Raw genomic sequence first — 22,719 nt, 5'->3', positions numbered from 1 at the left:
AGGATACAGTGCCAGATCTCATTACAGATGGTTGTGAGCCACCATGTGGTTGCTGGGAATTGAACTCAGGACCTCTGGAAGAGCAGCTAGTGTTCTTAACCTCTGAGCCATCTCTCCAGCCCTTAAAATAACATTATTAAGAAAAAAACTGTTTCTCAAAGTAGACTAGAGGTAAAGATATATTTACATGTCTGTTATATTTTATATATTTTATATGAGAGAAAATATAAAATACAGAGATATATTTTTTAAAAAAACATAGAGAAAAATTTCTAGAACAATCACTAAAATATTTTAAGGTATAAATCATAGACTCATAGGATTCTTAAAGTAAATCATAAAAATCTTCAATTAATCTGCAAAAAAGGAGAAAAACAAAACAAAGATCTAATGGAAGATTTATAACCCCAGAAAAACAGACTTTAATCAAATGTGTAATAACAAAACTAAACATAAATTGTATAAACATACCAATTAAAAAACAAAGATTGTTAGATTGGATTAAAAATCTGACATGACCCAAGTGTGTATGTATGTATGTATATAAATATGTGCGCATATATGTGTGTGTGCTGTTTGAAGTCAAGAACTTTATATATATATATATATATATACACATAGATATGTATAATATACACATAAAACATGTATGGGTCAAAAGTAAAAGGACAGAAGAAAATATACTTTGTGAATATTGAAAGGACATGGAATGCCTATATTAACAAAAGGCAAAACTAGCTGCAGTCAGAACTGGGACGTTACCTGGCTACAGAGGAACACCGTGGGACAAATGAGTCAGTTGCTCTTAACAGTCCTAGGGGCGATCCACCTATGCACGGAACCTCACAATACACACAAAACTGTCCCCAAACAGCTTTCTTCCACTCTTCCAGTACTGCGATAGAACCCAGAGACTCTGGCACACTAGACAACTGCTCTACCACTGAGCTGCACCCTCCAGATAAAAATGCTGTTGACAAATTCAAACTTCCTCTTTGAAGCAGATATGAAATCACTGCCACTCATAATAACTTGTTTCTTAGTGACAATCAATCCAGAACCCCTTCTCTGTTTATAGGTATCCATCCAACACTCGTATCTATCAGAACCGGCAGCACATGTCACCCTCTGTATAATAATGTCTCCTCATCCCTCATGGGCAAAAACTCCTAACACAGCTACAGGTACACGGAGCACTACAAAAACACAAGGAAAACCGTAGGGCAGAGGTGTTCTCAGGGGAGCCAAGTGCTGCAATCTCTGGAGTGAGTCATGGAAGAAGAGTTTGTTAAGGTAATTAAGCCTCTGCGGGTTTTCACAAGCGTATGAGCATTTTAAATGAGCATTATGGACCAACATCAACCGAGATGTGGTAATGATATTCCATGCAGAGGTCCAACTGAACACAATATTGGTTCTGTGCCTCCTGGATCACACTGTAGTGCGTCCTGGGGAAGAACAATGGGCAGGCTTTGTCTGCAAGGCTCCAGAGTAGCTCAGTCCCTGAGTCCCCCTGCGCCTGTGAAGCTCTGGGAATCTCCTATGAAAGTCCCTCTATGTTCACCTAAAGCAGTTCATTTTCTCAAATTCTACTGGAAATTCTATTACTACAAGATCTCAATAGAAAGTTAAATCAAAATACAATTGATTTATCCTTTTCTTGTGTTTGTGTTTTAAACCATGAAATGAAGAATTACAAAAAAAAAAAAACCAATAATCCTCTTGTTTCTCTACGCATACCAATTAAAAGCCCAAGATAGTTAAAAAGCACGACCCATTTATATTCTCTTTAAAAATGATTTTGACTTTCTGTAATACAAGTATAATTTCTTTAAATACATAAAACCATTTGTGAAATAAAACCAACAACTCCCTTAGTGAACCAGAAAAAGAAAATCAGTTTTGATTCAAAACAAAACAAAACAGAAAAACATGAATCTTAATGTAAAAACAAAACAAAACAAATCGTTTAAAAATGTGTTTGGGTCTTAGGAGATGGCTCACGGGGTAAGAACATTTGCTATAAAAGCAAGTGGACCTGAATCCAACCCCCAGGACCCTTGCAAACAGCAGGCAGGACTATCTGTGCCTGTAGTTCTAACACAGGCATTGGTGGAAGCAGAAAAATCCCAGGAGCTCACTGGTCAGCTAGTCTACCTGAAACTGAGCTTCAGGATTACTAAGAGACCCTAGTTCAAAACTGTCAGAAGAAGGTGGAGCACAGTAGAGAAGATGTTTGGAGGAGGCAGGGCCACTACTGCCTAGCTCCAAGCTGAAAGTTTGTTATTCCTTAGACTGGAATTGATAAAATGACCCGCCAGGCTAGTCGGCTTAACCTTTGGTTTCATTTGTTTTGGGGTCCTGGGACCAAGCACTACCTACCCCCAAGTGATAGCCCCAGTTCATAACCCACTCCGCTTTGCACTCTGACTCTTCACTCAAACATCCTGGGCAAATTACTTCGCTTTTCTGCGCCTTCACTTCCTCACCTATAAAACTACAATACAATGAGCCTAATTTATGGGGTTATAAGGCCTAAAACGGTGAAGAGCCACGAAAAGCACTTAGAACAGTACCAGAGGCACAGCAACCACGCAAAGACCATAAGGAGTCCCTTTTCGCAACATGCAGAATGTACTGGATCCTTGGGTCCTTAGTCATATTTAGAAGAGGAGAGAGCCATAAACACATTATTCCATTTTTTAGTAAAAGGACTAATAAGATTCATTGAGTCAGTGACTCAGAAGAGTGGCAGTGAAGAGGTTGGGGAGGGATAAGGGTAAGGGCTGCTATAGTTGTAATGCTCTATCCCTTTAAGAGACAAGCCACGCCCACTCCCTCCCTGTCCACCAGGCAAGCTGGTCTTCAGTTTCCATCCTGAGTTCCTTCTCTCTTTTCCCTCTCCCCCCCACAAGTCTGCCTCCTCCATTCTCCCCAGTTCTCCCCTTCCTCCCCTCTGTCTCTGTCTCTTACTTTCTGCTCTTCTCCCCCTTTCCCTTTCCCTTCCATAACCCACTAAATAAATCTCTAACCTCACTCAGCAGGGTGTGCCTATCCAGTCTCTTGCCCACAGCGTGGCTCTCTGCCTGGGACCAAGCTGCCTTCGGAGACCTGCGGTGTGGTCTCCTGGTGTGCCCATCTGTCTGTCTCACCCATCTGTCTGTCTCTCCTCGTAGGACTGGCTGCCCCATTGAGGTCTCTGACCCACCACATGGCTCGTGGCCCCCTGCAGCCACTTGGGGAACTGAGCCATCCCTGCCTGGGAGTAGCTGCTCTCAGACCTGGCCCGCAGCCTGCACTTTGGGAGCTGCAGCGTGGTCTCAAGGCCCACTGCCTGCTGCGCTCCTTGGGAACCTGCAGCATTTTACTTAATCCATTACAATAGTAATATGAGGACCTCTCCCCAGCATCCATGTGAGGACCTGGAGGTCATTTCTCAGGAGCCGCAAACATTGTCTTTAATCTGAGACATGATTTCTCACCAGGTCCTATGGCCTCTCGGTTAGGCTAGCCTGACTGGTCAGAAAGTCCCAGGGGTCCCTGTGTTCACCAGGCTGGAAGGTACTCTGCAGGGATACCAAAGGAGAAAGGTAAACAGGAAACAGCTACAAACTCTTTGATGACCTGCCTGCAGGGTATGCCAGTACAATAGTGGCACAAAGCTTATGGGGGTAACCAATCAAAATCTTATTGATCTAAGGCCCACTCCACAAGATAAACCCATACCCTGTGTGGGTAACCAAGAACCTGAGACTATACAGGCCAGGGACCTAGGGGAAACCAAACACTACTGCTCTGCTAAAGGGTTATCATAATAAAACGACTCCTAATGACATTCTGCCACATTCATAGATTGGTGCCTTGCTCAGCCGTCATCAAGAGAACATACTGGAACACTTAGTGCTAACTTGGAAGTCTCCATCACATTCCTCCCCTCAGGGCTCAGGGAACCATGAAGAACAAGAGGTGGAAAAATTGTTAAGGGCCAGAGGGGATGGAGGACACCAGGGAAACAAGGCCTTCTAAACACAGTGGGACTGATTACATATGAACTCACAGAGACTGAGGCAGCATACCCTAGTCTGCACGGATGAATCTGTACCACATAGAGTCCTAAAGCTGAGAGAAGTGGACACCCCCCCCATCCCTAACCAGAAGCTATGAGCAATTAATAACCACTTGCAATAGAAAAAAAATGGTTTTCTTCAAGGGTGGAGAAACAGACCACTCTTAAGTGTGGGCCCCATGCCCAGGAGCAGATGGCCAACACAAAATGAACTCAATGGCATCTTTGGAGGGTCTCTGCCTCGTAATGCTAAGTCATTGCTTCTGGTTTTGTTTTTTACGGGCTCCTGTGTGTGCTGCCTCGTGTGTGACTGAGTCTACATGTATTTCTTGTGCTTTTTCTTTGGCTCTTTTTCTTTTCAGTTTGGTTTTTCCTATTCCAATTTGTTTTTGTTTTATCTTATCTCATTTTTATTTATTATTATTCCTTACATGCCTGTTTGTTTTCTAATGAGAGGCAGAAAGGATGTGGATTGGATGGGAAGAAAGGTAGGGAGGAACTGGAGGAGCAGAGGGAAAGGAAACCATAATCAGTATATATAATATGGAAAAATCTATATTCAATAAAAGAAACCACAGTATCACAGCCAAGGGTCAAGGGCCATCCTGAGAGAAGGGATAAAAGAACTGTAGGACCTTGAAGGTGGGGAGGACAGGAGTGAAACTGGGTTTTTGGGATAGGACCCCAGGGACTCACAGCATCTGTGGCTGCCTGAACAAGACCACCATGGAGTGGAGAGGAGCACCCGGGCCTCCATCTCTAGCTGAAGAGATACTGATGCTTAATAGTTTTTGAGGGAAAGAGGAAACCTAAAGAGGTTCTGTGAATTGAAGTGCCAGGACAGCTGTATGGTCCCTTGGCCCCCAACAAGTTCTGTCTCCCCAGAATCCACACCCACAGACTCACCTAGCTATGGGTAGAAGGTATTCAGAGAAAAACACTGCACCTGTACCGAGATGCTCAGTCTCTCTTCTTGTCGTTGTCCCGCAGACGATGCAGAATAACAGCCACTGACACAGATTACATCGTACTGTCGTAGCCTAGAGATGACTTGGGGTTTACAGGAAGTGGAGTGTAGGTTGTATATGAATCCTACAAAATGCTGGTGTCTGGGGACCCCAAAACCAATCTCCCACAGAAACTGAAAGATGAAGATGCTCTTAATTTTTCATGGAAAAATACTAATGCTAATTGGTGTAGTCTGGAGAATGAATCATGAATACTACAGATCACCTAGACTGTGCTAATTTCAATTACATGAAGGCACCGATTTAATTTTAAAATGCTGAAAAATCTTAATACCAACCTATATTTCTCTGAATTAACATGCACTCCTTTGCAGAAAAATGGCTTTTCCTTGAAATTCCAAAATTAAAGCAGTACTTGTTCTTCCCCACATCAAACAAAGTGCAGTTAAACACTGCGCTCTTCTCTCCCAGGGCCAGGCTGTTTTCAGCCAGCTGCGAAGTCCTCTCCCCCGGGTGTCTGGGGGCCTCTTTGTAAACAGCAAGCACTCCTTGGACAAAGACACAAGGAGGAGGCCGGACCGTCACCTGCACCACAGACTCACACGTGACTTCTGGTGCCATTGCCAATGCGTATCCGAATTTTTGGGCCAGGTCAATAGGTCCTACAGACGTGATGACTGAGTCTTGACCCCAAAGCTTCAGCGTCACAGTGACGTAGGCTTCCACCCCTACGGGTGCACAGCCAAACTCAACCCATTGAACTTGAGCGAGTCCTGTCCTTTTGGTGACTCTGATCTCCAGCGGCTGCCCCGTTGTTCTTGCCTCAGGAAGACTGTCGGTGAAAACCACATCCACCAGCATGTCCGGTTTGTCCCCTGGAAACAGGCAGAGCGGTTGAGTGGTAAAAAGGCCCACCTGGAAGGTGCCTTCTGCAGCCATGGCTGTCCGATTCAAATCAATGTGGAAGATGGGCCAGTCCACCTTCAGAAAGACACTTTTCTCCCAGCCGGGAGCTTGCGTGCCATTGTCCGTCGCTTCCGGAGTCATTACAAACCAGTAGTCGCCGGCCCCCTGAAAGAAGAAGCACTCGAACTGGAGAGTCCCCTGGGACTGGTTGGTCAGGATGTACTTCGTGGTGAGAGTCTGATTGGTGTTTGCCTCCCACAGCATGACAGACACGTTCCTCAGTGTCCCATTAGCGTCACTGAGGGAGTGGAAATCCACAGATACCGTTCTGTCGCTCAGGGCCACGTGGACCGGCTCTCGCAAGAGGAGGTACTCGGCTTCTCCGAGGACTGCAAGGCAATGGTCAGAACTGTATTTTAAAGGGTGCGCTTGAGTTGAACTACCAGCGACGCAATGAAGAGAAAGCGGAAGCAAGCCAAGGACATTACAGAACGACCCACAGGAACTAAGAGGCAAAGCACCGGCTTTTTCCTTTCTAAGAGCTATGTGTTCTTTCATCGCCCTGACGTTGACAATGGTGGACAGTGATAACCACTCTGAATTCACAACATGTAACATCTAACTGCAGTGAATAACTGTGAAGGTAGAAGAATAATTGACAGGTCCCAGGCTCTCAACTCAGCCCCTCACGTTTCTTACTTTAATCATTTTCAGGTGTTCAGAGAAAGTTGGGTTTAAATGGCACAATAGTGATTCCTGTAGATTATTTAAAATGTAAGATACTCACTTCTCTTCAAAGTTACTATTCAAGATAAGCATTTAGGAATTTTTAGCAGAAAAAAAGAACCAGTGTTCTCTACTGGGGTGAGGAGGAGGGTTTTAGCTGGATGAGAGATGTCATTTATTTATACTTTGCTGCTCACCCATAATCGTTTGAGCATTTCTGAAATAACTGGGCAGGTCCTTGGCAACTTTAAGGCCATGACAGCAACTGCGCTGCATCGACAGGGCAGATGGCTGCTGCGCTGCATCGACAGGGCAGATGGCTGCTAATTTCCCAAGCACCATTCAGTTATGACCAACCACATCTTTGAAAGGGACCAGCAGAGCAGCTGGAAGGGTACAAAGAATCCAGACACATAAGAATCTTTGTTTCTTTTCTGAACTGGACCCAAATAAATATCAAAGCAGGCAGAATTTGGCAACGCAACAATCAGCTGGCCCATGGCTGGGTAAGACATTATACTATAAAGAAAGAACTGCGAGGACCCCCTTTTGGTTTGAAAACTGCTACATAATTTAAAAGTGTATTATTCTTACTGTATATATCCCATCCACACATCATGTACACATCATGTACACGTCTAAAGGGGCTCACATTTTTGCTTATAATTATCTTTAAACTCCCCTTATCTTAATTTAATCGGTGACTATTAGAATTAGCACATGACTAGATCAACACATAGATCAGTCAGCACTTCATCTATTTCCTACCTGAGAGTAAAAGAAAATAAAATAGCACTTGCATAGATTGGAATACTTGATCATACTTACTGAAAAATCATAACGGGATAAAATTTGCTTTATTCTGCTTTTCCATTTAGGGAAAACGGAAGTTGATGAATATTCCCTTGCATCTGGACAACGTGAGCTGAGGAAGGTATACACTAGTGGCAAAGAGACTCTGACACTTATCATAGGTCAAGGAATTAAGGGAGGAATTAAGACTGAGACAAAAGTAATTTTAAAAATGCTTTTGAAAAAGTTTAAGTGTGTGTGTGTGTGTGGAGAGAGAGAGAGCAGCTGCCTATAGAGGTCAGCTATACAATGGATCCCTTGGAGTTTCAGGTGGTTTCGAACCACTAACACAGATGCTGGAAATCGTGCTCAGTCTTCTTGCCTGCTCCTAACTGTTGAACGATTTCTCCAGCCCCACTAAGGTCATCTTAATTTAAATTTGAAAGGGTCAGATCTGTTCTCTAGTGCATCTTAAGGACAAAGAGGCGCATACCACTTCATTAATGTCTTAGTTAGGATCTCTGTTGCTGTCATAAAACACCACGACTAAAAGTAACTTGGGGAGCAATCAGTTTATTTCAGTTTGCAACTGAGTAACTGACTCTGGTGTTTAAGTATTTGGGGAAAATAAATATACAATAGTAATGAAAGTTTGATTTAAATGGCATGATACTAGTTGCTATAGATTATTTAAAGTGTAAGATACTGGGCTGGAGAGATGGCTCAGTGGTTAAGAGCATTGCCTCTCTTCCAAAGGTCCTGAGTTCAATTCCCAGCAACCACATGGTGACTCACAACCATCTTTAATGAGGTCTGATGCCCTCTTCTGGCGTGTGGGCATACACGCAAACAGAATATTGTAATATACATAATAAATAAATAAATATTTAAAAAAATAAAGTGTAAGATACTTAGCTTTTCTTCAAAGTTATGATTGTCCAATATTCAAGATAGGTACTTAAGAATTTTTACCAGTAGAACTAGTGTTCTCCACTTGGGTGAGGAGGGAATTTTCAGGTGGACGAGAGATGCTATTTATCTACTCTTCATTGGTCACTCGTAATAGCATGAACCTTTCTGAAATAACTAGGCAAGCTACACTCTATCACTGAGAGAAGGCAGGGCAGGAACTCAACACAGGAACCTGGAGGCAGGAGCTGGTGCAGAGGCCATGGGGGAGTGCTGCTTACTGGCTTGCTCCTCAAGGCTTGCTCAGTCTGATTTCTTATAGAAGCCAGGCCCATGGGCCTAGGGTTGGTACCACCCACAGTGGTCTGGGCCCTCCCACATCATTCATTAGTCAAGAAAATGATCTGTAGACTTACCGGTAGGCCAGCTTTATGGAGGCATTTTCTCTCTTGAGAACCTCTCTTCCCAAATGACTCTAGCTGTGTCACACTGACACAACCAACAACAACTAACAAGACTGGGATTGTTTTGTTTTGCCTTGAGCTAGGATGTAGCATCCTCCTGCCGTCTACCTCCCAAATACTAGGATTACAAGCATGCATCATGCCCAACGATCCAGAGCCTATTATAAAAGACAAAGATTGCCAATGAGGCTGACCAGATTCTGATTCAGTGGGAGCCATCAATGAAAACAGTATACATGCGCAGCTGGAACAGGAGAACAGAGAAGCAATGAATGGGTCCCAGGGGAAGTAGGAAACAGAAGGCATGTACTAAACAAAGGAGGAACTCACTACTGTACCCCAGAATTCCTATTCGTGTGGTTGAGAAGAAACTCTCATTTTAAAGACTACAATCTGGTCTTACTGCATCCTAGTAGTATGCTAGTGTTTTTTTGTTTTGTTTTGTTTTGTTTGATTCTTCTGTTCTTTCCTTTTCCCTTCCCCCATTTGTTACGGAATTTAAAGTAACTAGAATATTCATGTAAGCATGTTTACATACACATGTGCATAGCCCATAGTAATAGATCTCATCTATATCCAGCAGATATGAAGGGGGAAAAAAGAAGTATGAAGATATCTTTTTTTGCCAGGCATGGTGGCGTACACTTTTCACCCAGGGATACGGAAGCATCTTACGGGGCAGGCATGGCTGTGTGGTTGTCCCATCTCTCGGGGAAGAGCAAAGGAGGAGAGCTACGTGTAACATGCTTGTTTTCATTTCTTTAGTAGTAGTGAGGATTTGTTTCATTGTCTTTCTTTTTTTTGAGTTACAAATACATTGAAATTGAAATTTGAATCAATCAGGCAAACCCCCGAAGTAGAGTATTTCTTGAGAGGCCAGGGTGACAACGCCATGGCTTCAAGACTTGACCTCTCCCGAGCAGGGTTGCCAACATCAGTGCATTGGTTTCCCGGCGATGGCAAGGGCTTGGTGGATTCTCACGGTACTCACCATAGTCACAGAGCACCACCAGCAAGAGATTTGAAAACTCTTTCAACATTGGTTTCATTCTGATCGGCAAAATCCCAGGCCTTTAGTCTCCTCATGTCCTTTCTCACAGCAAAATTGTGAATTTTTTTTCCCCCAAAAGCACCTGAAATTAGAAACTCAAAATCGGTGACTCCATTTAATATAATTCACAAAACCAGAAAAACCACAAATGGCATTTGTTCATAAAACCATGAAGTCGGGGACAGACAGCTCATGACACCTGGCTAATTTCAGCTCCTCTGGCCTCTCAGGAAACCTGCACACATGTGGCGTACACCCAAGTAGATACACACAAAAAACATCCTTAAAAGTAAATAATTATAAATATAATAAAATAATAAAAAGTAAGAATAAAAAATTTTAAATGGCAATGCCATTCTTTTTTATTTTATTTTTTGTATTACTATGCTTTTATTTGCCATTCTAAGAAGCCAAACTTTCTAGGAATTTTAAAAAGATAGAGAAGACACGAGTTTCCCCTGCTGCAAAGGCCTATAATTACCTCGCCGAGAACACGCAGTCAGGCATGCCCCATGCCAAGATTACCCTAGAAAACACCTCGATCTTGTACCTTTGCAGCACGTCCTGAAGTGCAGCGAGTTACTTGCTTAATGTTAGGGAAGCTAACAGCTAATCTGGGTAGCATACTTTCACACTGCCTGGAAGTCGGCATCTCACCCTGATCAGTTTAGTAAGAGCCTCCAAGTCTACACTGAACGCTCTACTATGGATACCTAAGTCCTCCTTACATGGCTCCTACAAACGGATTAACACTTGCTTGAAGACTGGAGTATTTATCTGTTTGCTTCGTTTCTTGAGTCCTAGGAACTGTGTCCAAATGATGAATCCTTTTAAAGAGATACTCAGTACCCTTGTCTGGCACTTGAGTCGGCTGCCTGGTCTGCTTCTCCATCCATTCTGGTCTCTCCAGATGACTCTTAGACCGCCACCTGCCAGCCTGGGCCCCACCTCCCAGCCCACTCCATCCCCTTGGGACCCAGCCTCCTGCTGTACACTCCAGGTCCCCCTAGCTCTTCCCTGCTACTGCTACCCTTCCATCCATTCTTTCTTCAGAACCTGCAGAACTACTCTCTACCAAGAACCCCACAATTGTCACGCTAGGTGGGGACCAAAATTGTGCAATAGTAATCAAGACTAGAATATGCAGCCAAAAAAAAAAAAAGTGAGATTAGCTATCTACAACAAGAAACACTTCAACTGTCATCATTCCGGATTCTTGGATTGAAGCACAAAACCAAACATAAACATCCAAGACAATTTGGCAACTCCATAAGCCAGAAACCCAACTGTAATTGGCCCTGAGAAAAGAAATTTAGATGAGGAAGAAATACCACAGAATAGTAACTATGGGTATGTTCAAGTGTCATGAAGAAGATCTGACTAAATGAACGCAATGAAGTCATTTGAGAAAATCAACAAGACTGACAATCTTTTATCCAAATTAACCAAAAGATGGAAAAAGAAGAGCTAAATCAATAAAATTAGAAATGAAAAGGAAGGCATTAAAGCAGAAACTAAAAAATTCAGAATCATAGTGACATATTTAAAAATTTTGTATTCTACCAAATTTAAAAACCTAAAATAAACAGATTTCTTGAGGTATACAACCTATCAAAGTTACATCAAGATGACATAAAAAATTTAAACAGATCCATAATACCTAGACACATAAAAGCAGTAATTAGCCAGGTGGTGGTGGTGTGTGGCTTTAATCCCAGCACTTGGGAGGCAGAGGCAGATGGATCTTTGTGAGTTTGAGGCCAATCTACAGAGCGAGTTCCTGATGACTAAGGATGTGGAACAGTTTTTAAAGTATTTCTTGGCCATTGTGTTTCATCTTTAGAGAAAGCTGTGGTTGGTTCCGTACCTCATTTTTCACATGGTTGTTTTCTTGTTCAGTGTTGTTTCTTTTAAGTTCTTTATATATGTTAGATATTAACCTTGTAGAAATGTGTAATTGGTAAGGATCTTTCCTCATTCTGCAGGCTGCTGCTTTGTCCGATTGATGGTGTCCTTTGCCATACTGAAGCCTTTCAGCTTCTGAGGTCCCATTTACTAATTTCTGGTCTTCATGCCTGTGCTATCAGTGTCCTCTTCAGATAATCCTGTTCTGCACCAGTGAGTTCCAGCCCATTCCCCACCTTTTCTTCTGGTTCGTGGGCCTTTTGTTGAGGTCTTTGATCCATTTGAAGCTGAGTTGTGAGTAGAGTGATAGATATGGATCTATTTGCATTCTTTTTTTTTTTTTTTTGGTTTTTCGAGACAGGGTTTCTCTGTGGTTTTGGAGCCTGTCCTGGAACTAGCTCTTGTAGACCAGGCTGGCCTCGAACTCCCAGAGATCCGCCTGCCTCTGCCTCCCGAGTGCTGGGATTAAAGGTGTGCGCCACCACTGCCTGGCTCTATTTGCATTCTTTAATAAGCAACCATCCAGCTCGTCCAGCACCGTTTGTCAAAGATGCTGTCTTTTTTCCAGTGTGTATTTTTGGTTTCTTTGTCAAAAGTCAGAAGACCAACAATAATTGACTAAAACTCTGAACAGCAAAGGGCACCATCATTGGAGCTAAGCAGTGGACTACAGAAAACCCTTACCAATTACAGATGGTTCATATCTAGACTATTCAAAGAACTCAAAAAAACTGAACAGCAAGGAAACAACCCATTAAAAAAATGGGTACAGAAACAGAAAGTTCTCTAAAGATGAAACACAAGTGGCTTGAAAATGCTTTTATCCTTAACCATCAAAAAATGCAAATTAAAACTACTTTGAGATTTCATCTTATCTCCGTGAGACTGGCCAAGATTAATAAAACAAATAAATGACAGCACATGCTGGCCAGGATGCAGGGAAAGGGGAGTGTCCAGTCGCTGCTGGTGAGAGTGCAAACTGGACATCACTGTGGAAATCAGTGTGGAGGTTCCTTGAAAAGCTGAAAAGCTATCAACACAAGATCTAGCTATACTGCTCCTGGGCATATACCCAAAGGACTTGTGCTGGCTAGTTTTATGTCAACCTGATACAAGGGAGGGCCTTTTGAAAAATCATATGAAACCTACTACTGTAGATGCTTCGATATATATGTGGAAGGAATTTAAATATATATTTTTTCACATATATATTTTTTTCACACACGCACACACACACACTTATATATGGAAGGAATTTAAAAGGAGTCACCATCTACTGGGGGGGGGGGTACAATGCCCACCTAGATACCTTATGCCACTAAGTAAAATCCCCAATGTCAAGAATGTGTTGCATTTTACTGAGTTGTTGGCCAAAGGAGTCCCATGGAGTCTCGCAAACATCACAGGGTATTATCAAGGCTGTTAGTTGCTTTCCACAACCTGAAGGTAAGGCCCTATTGCCGGAAGACACAACTTACATATGTTGTTAAACATCTAGGACTCAAGCTGGTACTTAACTAAAAGTTTCACCTCTACTGTCTAGAGTTTATGGTGCTGGAAGGTACTATGAACACCCCTAGAGGAGACTCATCAATCATCAATATCTCCCAGCTATAAATCCTTCAACTTACAACTGTGACCTGCCTGCAAGAAACACTGGTGCAATACTGGCATAAACATGGGAGTAACAAACCTCTTTCTAACTGGACTTAAGGCTCCTCTATGGCATGGAACCCATATGCAACACGGCTAAAGTGGCCAAGAACCTGAGACTAGATAGGTCATGAAACCTACAGAAGGGCCTGTTACTCTGCTGAGGAACATAGCAATAAAATGACCCTACTGAAATAACATGACTCCCACAGATCCCATAGTGCCTTGTTTGTCCCTCATCAGAGAATTAACACAGAGACTCACAACTGAACAAAGAGTGAGAGACTTCAGAGGACTCAGCCCTAAGTGGGATGTGCTCGTCAAACCCCTCCCCTAAAGGCTCAGGCATCTGTGGGGAAGAGGAGGCGGGAAGATTGTAAGAGCCTGAGGTGATGGATGACTCCAAGGAAACATAGTCTTGCAAACACAGCAGGGCTGACGTACACATGAACTCAGAGAGACCGTGAAATCATCTGAAGGTCTGCACAAGTTCAAACCAGACAGAAGTGGGCTCAAAGTCCCACCCCTAACAATACCTGCAGGGAGCAGGGAGATCATTTCCTCCAACGGAGTGTCTCTGGGTGTATCAACCACACTCTAGGGCTGGCCCCATGCTCGGGAGTAGCACAAAATGAACTCCATGGCTTTTGTGGGCTTTTGTTTTATTTTTTTTCTTGTCAATGATTATTTGCTTGTTTATTTTGATTTTTGTTTTTTGGAGTTTTGACTTGTTTGTTCTAGAGACCATGAAGTTGTTTGGGGAGGAAAGTCGGGGGGCTCCGAGAGAAGCTGAGGGAGGAGAAGGAATATGATTAAAATATATTGTATGAGAAAATTATCTTTTATGCACCGAGGGAGAGACCTTGGAACACCTGGCCCTAAATGGAATGTTTCCACCAAATCCCTCCCCTCAGGGTTCAGAGAACTGAGGAAGGGGAGAAGAAAGACTCTAAAAGCCAGAAGGGGGACATCCAGGAATCAAGGCCTTCTAGATACAACAGGCTGGTACCCATATGAACACAGACTGGAGTAGCATGCACAGGTCCTGCACAGGTCTGCATCAAATGGGGTCCTGGAGCTGAGAGAAACAGATACATGCCATCACCCCTAACCCAGAAATCATATCCAATTTGATAGCCACTTGCAAATGAAAACTTAATTTTCTCCAAGGGCATCTCACTGGGGATACAAACCACTCCTAAGGGCAGGGCCCCATGCCCAGCAGTAGATGCCCAACACACAACGAACTCAAGGGCATCTTTGAAGGTTCATTGTTTCATAATGTTGTCAAGGCACGTTTTTTTTTTAACCTTACAGGTCCTTTGCACACATATTATGGCTTCTGGTTTTGGGTTTTGATGGGATTCCTGTGTGTGCCAACTTTCGTGTGTCTGAGACTAGATGTGTTTCCTGTGCTTTTTCTCTGGCTCTTTCTACACCTGGTTATTTGGTCATACTCTACTCTGATGTCTGTTTTTTATTTATCTTACTGTATTTTACTTTATTATTATTCCTCAGTTGCCTGCTGGTTTTTTTTAAATGAGAGACAGAAAGGGTGTGGATCTGGATGGGAGGAAAGGCGGAGAGGAACTGGGAGGAGGGAGAGGGGAAACTGTAATCAGAATACATTGTATGAAAAAATTCCTTTTTCCTTAAAGGAAATTTTTTTTATTTTAAAAACATTGAGAAAAAACAATATATATTCAGTATATTAGAATCTAATGTGAACTCTGTATGGCCCTGCTTTTCTTGTTTGGGTAGTCGAAGGAGAAAACAGACAAATTAAAACTACTATCGCCTGTCAGTCTTTCTACACTTGTTCCTGATACGCACCGGGAGATGGGTGAGTCATACAGCACTCTTCACAGACCACCTAGGCGGGCAGGGGAGACCTTGCTGGACCGTGGTGCACACCAAATTATAGGAAGCAATACTTAACTTTGAGAGAAATACTAGACTTTGGGCTGCTTAAAGGTGAGTTTTTTTTCACACAAGAATCTAGCAAACTGTTGTATTAAACATAACCAACTATGTGTTTTCTTACTGCTTAGAGTCCCTTATTCTTCACAGATCATTTTTTTCTTGTGGCACTACAGACTGAAGCCGAGGCCTCATCCATGCTAAGAAAGCATTCTGCCACTGAGGTATGTCCCTCTCACGTCATGTATAGATTTCCAACACATGCCGCACACCTTCTGGTAAGGGCAGAGATAAAACAGAATTAAGCAGGCCGGCTGAAATAGGCCACCGTTCAGTGGGAAGGAAACTGGTGTGTCTCTATTAGCTTTTGTTCAGTAAGAGCTGGCTGAACAAAGGAAACGCTGCACTTCCTGAAAGGGAAGCAGGGGTTCGTGGTTTAATTATGCAGATAACTGGGTTCCCTTCCCTCCTCAACAGACCTTAGTGGGACTAGCTACAGATCTGATCTAACCATTTCCTTGGATTTGGGTGGGGGAACATGGCTGAAGACTATAGAAAGCACAGCGAAAGCCTCTAGCATCTATACTTACCTCAAAATCTGAGGCAGGAGGATGGCTTGAGCCTAAGAGTCTGAGACCAGCCTGGGCAACATAATAAGACCCCACCCAGCAGCAACCTCTGGAAAGATGAGGTCAGCTTTCTGGGATGGCTTGCTTCTCCAAGATAATATCCCTTTTCAAACTCTACTCGCAACTGATCCTGTGATCATATTTTCTGGCTTATGAAGATGATCGGTTAAACACAGACTTGTGTAATGATCTGTATTTAGAGATGAACAGAGGTGGAATTATAGAAGAACCCAGTCTACCTGTACATCATACGATGCATTATGATTATAATCATAATATGCCTCTAATTTTGCGGGGGGGGGCAGTTACCTGATTATTTACTTTCACCATGTCCCCAATTCTAGAATACTCGGTGTGAGAATCATTTTTAGAAAATAAAAAGTTGGGTACATCTTCAAGACGTTTGAAAGACTTGTACATAGCCTGGGTTTTTAGCTCAGTTAGGTGGAGCGTGCTTGTCTAGTATGTGTGAGGCCCTGGATTTGACCCTTCGGGGCTAAGAGGGAACACACAAAAGGTTACAGATAAATCGTAAGCACTAGCTGAGAAGGTGGAAAAGAACTAGGTGTGGATAGTCTCAGCGACTAAGAGCTTCCCTTCCCCTTAAAACCAAGTTTTTCCAGAAACCAGCTAAGCCAACGCTTCGTAGCCTCCAACAAAGGAAAATTAATTACTCTAACGTTCACGGGACATTATCAAAGAATAAAAGGAGAAGCAAAGTGATTTTACAAGCAAGGCTTCTGTGTATTTCTAGGAATAAGGTTTGATAGGAGGAAATACCAAGGCTGCACATGTGAACGAGCTTTCTCTATCCCGACGGCGGGTGCTGCTTCCACGCGAAGCTGAGCTTTCCCATCTACTTACTTTCCTAAGGCGCCGGTCAAGTTCACGCGTGGAAACCCGGTCCAGTGGTGGTGGTCAGTCAGCATAAAGCTTGTTATTGACGGCCGTTGCTGATCGTCAGAAAGATTTCTTTTCGGGAAGCTACAAACTTATGTCTCAATGCCGAGTTTCCAAAAGTCCCAAACCTGAACTCCACTTCTGAGCCTATGTGAGTCTCGTCACTCGGCCACGCCCGCTCCAGGTGCCCGCCTGGGTCGTGGGCCACCTGTGCTTCGGGGTCCTTACCTCTGGTCGGGTCTGGCTGGCACGGGGGAGACGAGTGGGGAGCCTCAGCGGGCACGGCGAGGCTGGCGGAGCATCCCGCGTCCCGCTGCTGATCGCCCGCGTCCTGCGCCCTCCCGGTCCGCATAGGACCACGCCCCGAGGCGGGCTCTCGGAGGGCGGGGGGTCAAGCGCAAGAGGTCCGCCCTACCCCCACTTCTGGGCAGAGCATCTTCCTTTCCTGCCTGTCCCTAGCTTGCCCTCCAGCCACCAGGCAGGAAACTTGCAGAAAACCCTGGGTCCAGAGGCCCTGTGAGGAGGTGTGGTCGCCACCCGTGCGCGGTCACCCAGCACAGACTTAACACCCATAGCCCGCCTCTCACTGCCTGCTTTAAGGGCAAGCCAGCAGCATATATATATAATCTCATTTTCTTCTCTCCTCTCTCCTCTACCTCTGTCTCTGTCTCTGTCTCTCTCTGAACATGGGTGATCTGTAAATTTGCTTCCCCAAATATCACCGGAGTTTCAAAAAAAAAATAATAATAATACACTTCAGGTAAAGTGCATTCCCTCTTTTCTTCCTCTGGGGCCAAGCTTGGTATTAATTAAACTAAAAACAAACATTTTAAAAAGTCTATTCTGAAAATGTTATCTTTCTAAAAGAATTGGATAAGTTTCACATGGGTTAACAGCTGTGCTTGTCATTCAGTGACAGGCAGTGAGTTTTCTTTTACATAAAATGAACCACTTCCCAGACAGAATTCATGGTAATACAAATAAGATCAGAGCCTCCAGAGGGCCAGCACCCAGCAAGCAGTATCGGGAAATCTCGGAGGAGCACAGCATATTAGGACAGAACTGTATCAACTTACTGTGCAGCTGTCAAACCCCTGCAACTGGATGACTAATCCCAGCAACCGGGGAAACTGAGGCAGGAGGATTTAAAGTACCTGGTCAGCCTGGGCTACGTAAATGAGACCCTGTATCTCTGAGAGTGGCTGGTGGGAATGGCAACACGGAGCAGTGGTGGAGATCTTGCTCAGCAAGTGTGACCAGATGAGGGGAAGCAGGTATTTGTTTATTAATCTTACCTACATTTCTGAACGTTTTAAAATATGTCATTTGCCGAATGTTGATCTTAAAAGACAGCACACTTAAAAGTAATCAGAGTTCAAGTTCTTCTAAAAACTAATTAGCCAAGTGTGCAAGGAAGCTTCAGGGCTGTCTTCTGTTTTCACTGCTGTCAAAATTCTCTCCTTCAATACCCATTCCTCCACTCAAGTTAGGATTCCTTTCAAACGCGTGCCATATGGTCTCTGGTACTCTTGGTTTAGAAAAGCAACAGCAAAGGTCCACGGAGGGCCTGTGATAGCTAGGCAGATAGTCTTCCTGCCAAGCCTGCTGATCCCACCTTTTCTCTGCTATAAAAGGTACATGAAAGTTTTGTGGGGCTTGAGAGAAGCAAAAAGGCACCTTGTTATGTATTAACCTTTCCAAATACACTCTCGCAAAAAAAGAAAAAATAATCACCCTTTGGGTGTGACTTAGATCTTCCATACATTTTAAAATAGCAGCTTTATTGAAATGTTTTGCCATTTTTATATTAATTATAGTTCATGACAAACTGATTGTCCTGGCTAGTTTTATGTCAACTTGGTACAAGCTAGAGTCATCTAAGAGGAAATGTCAATTTTAAAAATGCCTCCATAAAATCAGCAGTAGGCAAGCCTGTAGGGCACTTTCTTAATTAGTGATTGATGGAGGAGGGCCCAGCCTATAGTGGGTGAGCCACCCGTGGGCTGGAGGTCCTGGGTTCTTTAAGAAAGCAGGTTGAGCAAGCCATAGGGAGCAAGCCAGTAAGCAGCACCCTCCATGGCTTCTGCATCAGCTCCTGCTTCCAGGTTCCTGCCCTGACTTCCCGCAGTGGTGGACTGATGTTAAAATAAGCCTTTTCTTCCCCATGTTGCTTTTGGTCATGGTGTTTTATCACAGCAATAGAAACCCCAACTAAGACATTGTATTACTGTCTTTATTAGAGAAATAAGATAAAATCTGAAATAAAGGAAATATAAGAGGAAGGAAAATCTTCTTGAAGGACAATGGGATGATCTCTGGACTGAACTCAACCTGGCTTTTAACAAGCACTGACTTCTGGCTGGGAATGCAGCTCGGGGAAAGAGCCCTCAGCCCAGCACTTGCAAAGCCCAGGGTGCTAACTCCAGCACACTGAACTCTTTCTGAGTCAGCAGCTCTTCTAGTGACCTGTGCAACTGTAAAATGTATACACTTAGTAACCATCTGTATACAATGTTCTTATTTTAATAAGCAATGGTCTGGAAATCATAAGTCAGTGGTTTCACATCAGGACACAAAGAAGAATATAAATGATCCAATTTTCATACTCTAACAACAGCTTGTGAAAGCAAGATCTTACATGTGTGCACTCTGACCTTTCAGGAGTGCCTCCCACATTCTCAGACCTATGGCTCATAGCTTAGAATTCGAGTAAGACAGGCAGATTTCAGACAGGCTGAGCTGGTTGAGAAGTCTCCTGGAAGGAGGGGGCTGTTAAGCCAAAAGGCATTTAGTGAAGTTAGCACTCAATTAGAAACATGCTGTGTATGTTGAACGATGTAGGACAGTAAGGATTTAAAGGAATTACTACACGCTGACTGTAGGCTGTGAGCGAGGGAAGTCCTGAGTGAGTGTGTGTTTTGGCATGGGCACAGCCTGTGGAGGACTCCAAAGCTGACTGGCCTGCCATAAACTGGCAAAGCTGTTGACTATTATGAGTCAGGCTCAAGAGGAATGGCAAAGTTTTCCTTGGGAGCCTGAATATGAGTATTTATGAATGACTGGTTAGTGTGTGCAAAGACTAGCGACTGCAGTTTTCTCCTCCTGACGTTTAAGGCCCAAGACTTCACCTGTAAAGATGAGACTAGAGACTGGCGAATCCTCCCCGTGTTAGTAACCATGCTGAGGTTCGTGGTATGGCCCATACAGCGGACTGTTATCCAGCAACAAAAAGAATATGGAATTGACTTGAGTTCTCCATGGACTGACTGCAGGATGGTGATGTTGAGTAACAAGAACAAGACAAAAATCAAGTCAAACTTATGATCCCATTTATAGAAAACTTTACAAAATGCAGACTCTTATAATAGTGACAGAAAGAATCAAAGGTTGGTGAGAAAATGGGATGAGGAGGGGAAGGGTGGCCACAAGGCAGAGAATAAAGTAGCACAAGAAAAATCTTTGGGGGCAACTACAATATGGCTTCCTAGTTGTATGCATGACTAGTTCAAAACAACAAATTCCATACTCTACACTGGGCAGCTTATTCAGTATCGGTTATGTCTCAAACTGTTAGGAAAAAACCCATGAGAATGGTTCAAACAGAACCAGACAATTCTTAGAGGTGTTACACCAACAGGCACATCATGTCTAACCTCAGTCTGTGGGCCACATGTGCCCTGGGAGAGCCATGAATTAGTCCTGCTACTCAACACTGTTGTCCTGAAACCAGTTCATGGAGATCTGGGGTCAGTGGCATGTTCTTTTTTCATTGCTAGGTAATTGTATTTGTCAAACCACAGTTTGACTATTTGCCTCTAAATCAACAGATTAAAACCATAAACCTAATGAAAAACAAACATGCTGAGGTTGAGGTTCTGGCAGTGGTTAGAGTGCCCCACCTGATCCAGCTTCGCTCCACATGCTGTCTGTGTAGGTGTGCCCCTTCATTGGACACGTTATCTGTGTGTGTATGTCTGTCCTTTCTTCATTCCCTCCCTGCCTGACCCTGGAGTCTTACACAAGCCACATAGGATGTGGCAACTGACCAACTCTGAACTTAAAGAAAGTCAGCATTTTCTTGTGGCCTCAAAGCAACAGTTAAAATTACAAGACAAAATATAATTAAATACATGAGGCAGACAGTAACTTTCACAGGTTTTAAAACAGAGCAATCTCTACAGCAAACAGGTTTTTCTAGGGCAGGTGGGAGGGGGCAGGTGTGGGATGACTTAGGTTATTGTGGGCAAGCGGAAGTCAGTAAGGAAAGGAAGTCTAGGCAGACCAAGGCACAGGCCAGCAACAAGGACCTCTTTGCACTCAGTCCTGCCTCTTCCACTTACTGACAGTTTCTGTCTTTTGAGACTGGGTTGTCTTTATCCAAGTCTTGTACAAAGCCTCCGGAGCTTACCATCAAAACAGAGGACTCCAGAGACTAACCCAGAGCACTAACAACAGTGCATAATGTTTGGGGGTCAAAGCCACCTCAGTGCCCAACAGCTCCAAAAAAGGAAACCCATTCTTGGCACCAGGGTTTTAATTTGTTGTTCTGTGGTGGTTGCCACACACCTGAATCATAGGACACAGAAATCAAGCTGGAACTCGGAAGCTCCATCTCTATTTCTGTAACATGGGAAGGGTGTATGCATGCTACCTGAGGAGAAAAGGAATCACCAATCTTACTCTCTTGTGAACCTTGAGAACTGTAACAATTATTGGCCTGGAAAGACATGTCCACTCTTACAATAGTGGCACGAATGTCATGGGAGTAACCAATCCCTTTCTGATTAATTTTAAGGCCTGCTGTGCAATTGAAGCCTACAGTCACAGCTTAGGGGAGAAGCTACCACTGTTCCTGTACTTGTGGACACAGTATAAAACTACTCCTAATGGCTTAGCACTATACCCACAGATTAGCGCAGCTCTCAACCCTCATCAGAGAAGCTTCTTTTTAAAGTAGATAACAATTCATAACCCACAACTGTAAAGGCACAGAGACTAAGAGAGCGTGGACTTCTCAGCCTAAACATGACATGTCCTTCTCCCAAGACTGTGTGGGATCACAGCAGAGGGCGGCTGGAAGACTGTAGGAGTCGGAGGCAGTGGATGCCTAGAAGGACAGTGATCTCTGGAGACGGCAGGGCAGTTAGTGCACACAGGAATCTATGTCAGTTGAGTCGGTATGCACCAGACCTCACAAGCTCAAGCCAACCCTCAGCAGGGAAATGGACATAAAATCCCGCCCCTGCTAGGAAGCTGTTGGCAACCTACAGCTTCCGGGAGGAGTCAGTTTTCCTTTAGGGCGTGGCCCCTTATGGCCCACACATATCCAGGAGTATATGGGGAGCAAAAACTACTTCATGGGTTTTAAGAGAGAAGTATGAGTGGGCAGTGAAGGAGGGGAGCAGATGGATCTGGGAGTATAAAATATACTGTATGGAGTTCTCATAGGGCTAATAAAAATAGAGACTACAGTTTGGACTGTTCCTTCAATCAGGTGTGATGGTTCACTCCCGTCATCCCTGCCTTCAGTGAGAGTTGTTTCCACTGCTGTTTTCCTAAGATGTTACTTTCTTCTCAGAGTTTCTTAGGTAAAATCCCTATGTATTCTAGAAAATTCTTTTTAATTAAACTGAATGAGAGTTTAAGTAAGGTGAAGTGAAGCCTAGTTATCAATAAGTATGTGTGTGTGTGTGTGTGTTACATAGATGGATGGATGGATGGATGGACGGATGGACGGATGGATAGACAGATAGTTAGATATATAGATAGACACAATTTATTCAGTAAATATTTACTGAATGTTTACTGTGTGCCAAACCTTGTTCCAGAC

General features: G+C 43.6%; 1 protein-coding gene across 3 annotated transcripts in view; it reads right to left on the bottom strand.

Moving 5' to 3' along the window:
* Positions 1-17,215, bottom strand: part of Thsd1 (thrombospondin type 1 domain containing 1) — a 26,309-nt gene extending 9,094 nt beyond the window's left edge. For 2 of the 3 annotated variants that reach the window (XM_005362411.2, XM_005362412.2), the window contains exons 1-3: positions 17,118-17,215; positions 9,823-9,964; positions 5,373-6,329 (exon numbers count right to left, since the gene is read on the bottom strand). In XM_005362411.2, coding sequence (XP_005362468.1) covers positions 5,373-6,329; positions 9,823-9,880 — 1,015 coding nt within the window. In that variant the 5' untranslated portion in view covers positions 9,881-9,964; positions 17,118-17,215. Of the gene's footprint in view, positions 1-5,372; positions 6,330-9,822; positions 9,965-16,853 lie in introns of all 3 variants that reach the window. The other variant, XM_026786872.1, reaches the window with a different exon arrangement.
* Between the last annotated feature and the right edge of the window lie 5,504 nt (positions 17,216-22,719).

Source organism: Microtus ochrogaster, linkage group LG7_11 (genome assembly GCF_000317375.1).
Source record: "Microtus ochrogaster isolate Prairie Vole_2 linkage group LG7_11, MicOch1.0, whole genome shotgun sequence".
Taxonomy (NCBI): domain Eukaryota; kingdom Metazoa; phylum Chordata; class Mammalia; order Rodentia; family Cricetidae; genus Microtus; species Microtus ochrogaster.
This window is presented reverse-complemented; position numbering and strand designations above follow the sequence as displayed.